The sequence below is a fragment of the Trichechus manatus genome, unplaced genomic scaffold (genome assembly GCF_000243295.1).
Source record: "Trichechus manatus latirostris isolate Lorelei unplaced genomic scaffold, TriManLat1.0 scaffold00222, whole genome shotgun sequence".
Classification (NCBI taxonomy): Eukaryota; Metazoa; Chordata; class Mammalia; order Sirenia; family Trichechidae; genus Trichechus; species Trichechus manatus.
Genome location: NW_004444158.1, coordinates 3,218,001 through 3,223,154, shown reverse-complemented (window position 1 = coordinate 3,223,154; position 5,154 = coordinate 3,218,001). Strand labels below are relative to the sequence as shown.

The following is a 5,154-nucleotide window of genomic DNA, read 5'->3' as shown; positions in this document are numbered from 1 at the left end:
AAAAGATTGGCAAAATGGATTAAAAAAACAGAATCCAGGTAAATAATGTCGACAAGAGATAAATTTTATATTCAAAGACACAATTAGGTTGAAAGTAAAAGAATGGGGAAAGATAAAGAATGCAAACAGTAACTATAAGAGAACCGGAGAGGATATACTGATATCAGACAAAATAGAGTTTAAAACAAAAATTGTTATGAGAAACAATGAAGGACATTACATAATATTAAGAGGGTCAATTCGTAGCATATCTAATAGATAAATTATTTCCACTTACCTGTTACTTCTTTTCACTGATTTGTTCTGCCATGGTGGATCTATCACAATTACATCATATTTTTTCCTACCTGAAAACAAAGACACAGTTTCAGAAAATACCTTCTTCTATACATGATCACTTTAAAAACTCACTTTAAAAACTACACATATTCTTCAAAGCTGAAATGCTTTCACTATAGACACAAATATAATGGAATGAAACAAAAAGGATTTGTGGCATTTATTCAAATAGAATAATTTATCTGAAAAACTAGAGATTTCCCTTATCATTTATTACCTCCAGGATTTTAACATAATTTCACTTTTTGCTATTTTTGCAGAGACTACTTGCAGATGACTGCAGCTCACTGAGTTAGCCAATAATGATTTCTAAATTCCCTGTAAGTCTCAGCAGTCATTTGTGGACCTTTCATTTCAAGTTTGTGGCCATTAATGTGGCCCTTTCAAACCTACGTGCTTTTTAGTTTTTTTAAACTTTCTACTGTGAAATAATTTGTCTTATAAAAAAGTTGTAAAAAAGTACAGAGTTCCCATATACCTTTCACCCAGCTTCCCCAAATGTTTACCTCTCAAACAACCATAATACAATTATGAAAACCAAAAAATTAAAATTGATACAATATTAACTGATGTATCGACCGTAGTAAAATTTCCCCGATTGTCTACTAATGTCCTTTTTTGTGGTCCAAGATCTAAACCAGGATCACACATTGCATTTAGTTGCCATGTCTCCTAAATCTCCTCCAATCTGGGAAAGTTCCTCAGTTCTTCTTTGACCTTCATGACCCTGACACTTTTAAAAGCTATTTTATAGACTGTCCCTCAATTTGGGTTTGATGCTTCCTCATGATCAAATTTAGATTGTCCATTTTTGGCAACAGTACCACAGAAGTACTATTGTGCCCTTATCAGAGCATATCATACCAGGAAGTATCTGCTGCCAATATGTCTTGTAATTGGTAATGTTACATTTGGTTACTTGGTTATACTGTTGTCTGTCAGGTTGATACAGTAAAAATTTACTATTTTCTCTTTATCACTAAGAAGTATCTTGTGGGAAAATACTTTCAGACTAAGCCAATATTCTGTGTCTCATTTTCAGACACTATTTTGACATCAACTGAGGATACCTGCCTACAACAATTATTACTATGATGGTTTCCAAATGGAAATTTACTACATCCATCATTCTATCCACATTTATTCATTGGAATTTTACTGAAGAAACAGCTGTCCCTTCTTCCCCTTTTATAAACATAGATATATTTTAGTAAATGCATAATCTCATAAGTAATCAAAAATGCAATTAAAATAAGATTTTCAAATATTAGAGTAACAAAGATCAAAGAGAAATGAAGAAAATGTTCAAACATATGGCATGAATTTCTCATTAATTTGTTATCCTGTCATTTGCCTCTGAAAAGTTTATGACATTGGTACATGGATAACCACCCATGAGTAAGATGGCTTGATAGCAATTAAAAGAAGTTTTTCATTAGTAAGCTTTGTTGTAGCTGCTTGATAGTTTAAATCTTTGTTACAAAATGTCCAAATAACAACATGCAGTAAATTAAATTCAACTTGATCAATACACCTCTTACCCACTTCATCCCCAAGAATATTATAATACTTATAATTTACTAAAAATACATAAATCACTGAGCTAAGCACTAGATACAAATTATCCTATTTAATCCTCAAAATGATCCTTAGAAATAGGTACTATCATATAAATATTACAGATAAGGAAACCCAGGCTCAGTTTTGAGAAGTAAATAGCCACTATTTTGTGAATAGTAAAAGACACAGTCAATTAAGCTTCAGAATCTAAATTCAAACCAGGTCTGTGTGGCTGTAGACTTCAGTATTTAAATTCTTTAAGTTTGTGTAAGAAAATGTTTCAAGAAATTTTAGACAATAAACTTGAAAATCAGCTTACAATTTAACTTAAAAAAAAGAGAATGATTTGGGAATTAATATTCATGTCTGAGGTATTTCAACTTTGCTATGAAAAAGAGTTAAGTAATTTGGCTAAACATAGTTTGTATCATGAATTCCTAACTATAGAGCAGTATCTATATTTGCTCTTCTGGGGACTATTTACTTTTGATCCTTTGTTCAAGGTAGGAATTTAAAAAACAGAAAGCAAAAGTTAATACTAAAATAAAATTTAAAGGAAAAATGGAACTGGGAAAAGTGTTTCCTCTACCCTCATAAAATGTTGAGCCTTATTCAAAATTTGGACTAGGTCTTGACTTTTGAGACTGCAGAAAAATTATCTAACAATAAACAAAATAATTACTTACAATTCAGAAGTGGTTGCATACAAGAAATGTCAGACAAAAGAAAACTACTTCTTGGTGGCACCAAGTATTTCTGTCCCATTAAAGTAATCATTTTTGTGAAGCTAGAGCTGTTTTCAACAACCCGTGAAAATAAATCCTGCTCTGTAACAGACATATCATCTTCCATCAACCGTAATATTTGAAGTTCCGTTTCATACAGAGAAGGCAAATGCTTTGCCATTTCACATAATTCTGATAAACTGCAAGTATCAAGTGGTAAAGTAATGTGCTCACTACACTCGTCCTGTTTTTCAGAAAGTGGATAAAGAAAACCACTTTTGAGACCTTCTTGGACTAACTGTGAAGATCCATCCAAAATCAGATTCCTGATCTGTAAGAGAATTTTTTAAAAACACATTAAAAGAAAGGACATTGACATTAAAACAATTTTCTAAATAATGAGATTACTACTATGTTTGAACATTTGAATTTAGATGAAGTCAACATTCTTAACACCTATAATAAAATAATTTTATCCTAGAATAAAAAAAGAATGTGTTACTATACCTCTGAACTGCTGTTCCCTAATTGTAGAATGAAACAAAGCTCACAAATGGACCAACAATTAAATGACCAAGTAATATATATAGGAAAACATACCCTTAAAACTTTATAAAATGAACTTGATAATCTGAATGTTCCTATAAGAAAATAGAATTTCTAAGCTATGAAGAGAATTAAGTTTAAATCACAACATTTAATATTAGATATTTTTAGTGGTCTAATTGTAAAATAAGGAGACCTGGTGGTGCAATGTTTAAGTACTAGGCTGCTAACCGAAAGGCTGACAGTTTGAACCCACCCAGTGGCTTTGTGGGAGAAAGACCTGGTGATCTGCTCCCATAAGGATTACAGCCTAGTAAACCCTATAGGGTAGTTCTTCTCTGTTACACCGGGTTGCTAGGAGGCAGAATTGACTTGACAGCACCTAACAACAACAATTGTAAAATAAACATACCTTTGATTTTTAAAATACAGCTTGAATTGTAAAAAAAAAAGAGAGAGAGAGAGAGGAAAAAAGTTAACACAGTTAAATGAACATGTAAACAAAGTTTTGCAGAAATTCAACTGCAATAATTATAAAACTAAAAGCCTGAGTTCTACTTCTGGATAACATGGAGTATCATGGATCAGATTTACCCTACCATGTAAAATTACTAAAAAGAATGTACAAAAATGTATTAAAAAATAAAAAGGTTTTCAGACTTTGGCTGTCAAGCACTGCAGGACAGGGATGGTTAAGAAAGGAGGAACAAATGATTACTCTAGCTTACTGCCTTGAGAAAGTTTCCAGGCAGCTGCACAGAGAGGAGGACCATTCAGAGTCCAGTAGTCTCTCTGAGTTGAGGAGATGAAGCTAGGAGTCTGGAAAGGCAAAGGCAGCTCAAGTTTTCAGGGCAGGTATGAGAGAAGAGAGCGACAAAGATGAAAAGTTCTTAAAATCTGTGAGGGTCCTCTCAAAACTCCAGCTGAATACTGATCAGCACATGTGTGCAATGGAACTACTCAAGGTCAGGAAAGAAGCAGATGAAATGATTAGAGGGAACAATCCTCAGAGCTCACACAGGGCTGGGTATAATTAGTGCTCCTACCAGGCAGAGTGAAAAGCCTTGTAACTCATAGGGCATCAGGTGGACTACTCAGAAGGATATTGTCTCAGTATTGAGAGAAAAAAAAAAAAAAGCTTTAGACAAAGCATATTCTGCTCCTAACCGAAAAAGCTTAAAAGAAGTCTCAAAAAGATCAACCACTTCAAAGTAACCCTGTCGAAAACAAAGTTCAAGAATATTTATAGGAATACAAAAATATCCAGCACTCAACAAGCTAAAATTGAAATGTCTTACAAATAATAAGTTACTGGGAATACAAAAAAGCAGAAAAATAGGACACATTACAAGAAATAAGATAACTCAATAGAAGCAGACACAAGAATAGTACATATGATCCAATTAGTAGAAAAAGTTGGGTAGGCTTGCTTCCAGCCCATTTAAAAGACTGGGGGGAGGGAGTACAAAAGGATATTAAAGCAGTTATTATAATCATATTGTATATGTTCAAGAACATGAAGAAAAAGATGAGCATGTTAAGAGAAACGGAATCTACCAAAGAAAGACCAAATTGAGCTTCTAGACATGAAAACTACAATGTATGAAAAGAAAAATATACTGGATTGGATTGATAGCAGATTAGACACTGAACAGTAAATGATTAGTGCAACTGAAGAAGTAGTAATAAAACTATCCAAAATGATACAGAGAAAAAAACACTAAAAAAGAAATGACCAGAGTATCAACGAGTAGGACAATTTCAAGTGGTCTAATACATATGTAATTGGAGTCTCTAAAGAAAGAGTGAGGAAGGCATAGAAAAAAATTTTTTGAAAAATAATGGCCAAAAATGTCTAAATTTGATTAATATTATAAACTCACAGATTCAAGAAGCTCAAAAAACTCCAAAGAACCAAAACCAAAAAAAAAAAAAAAATTGCACTAAGAAACATCATAATCAAATTGCTTAATATCAGTAATAA

At 32.6% G+C, this 5,154-nt stretch overlaps 1 protein-coding gene across 1 annotated transcript in view; it reads right to left on the bottom strand.

Moving 5' to 3' along the window:
- The window catches only part of METTL4 (methyltransferase 4, N6-adenosine), a 62,931-nt gene that overhangs the window by 41,653 nt on the left and 16,124 nt on the right, over positions 1-5,154 (bottom strand). Inside the window, exons 3-4 of the mRNA XM_023742901.1 lie at positions 2,586-2,955; positions 278-347 (exon numbers count right to left, since the gene is read on the bottom strand). Coding sequence (XP_023598669.1) covers positions 278-347; positions 2,586-2,955 — 440 coding nt within the window. The remainder of the gene's footprint in view (positions 1-277; positions 348-2,585; positions 2,956-5,154) is intronic.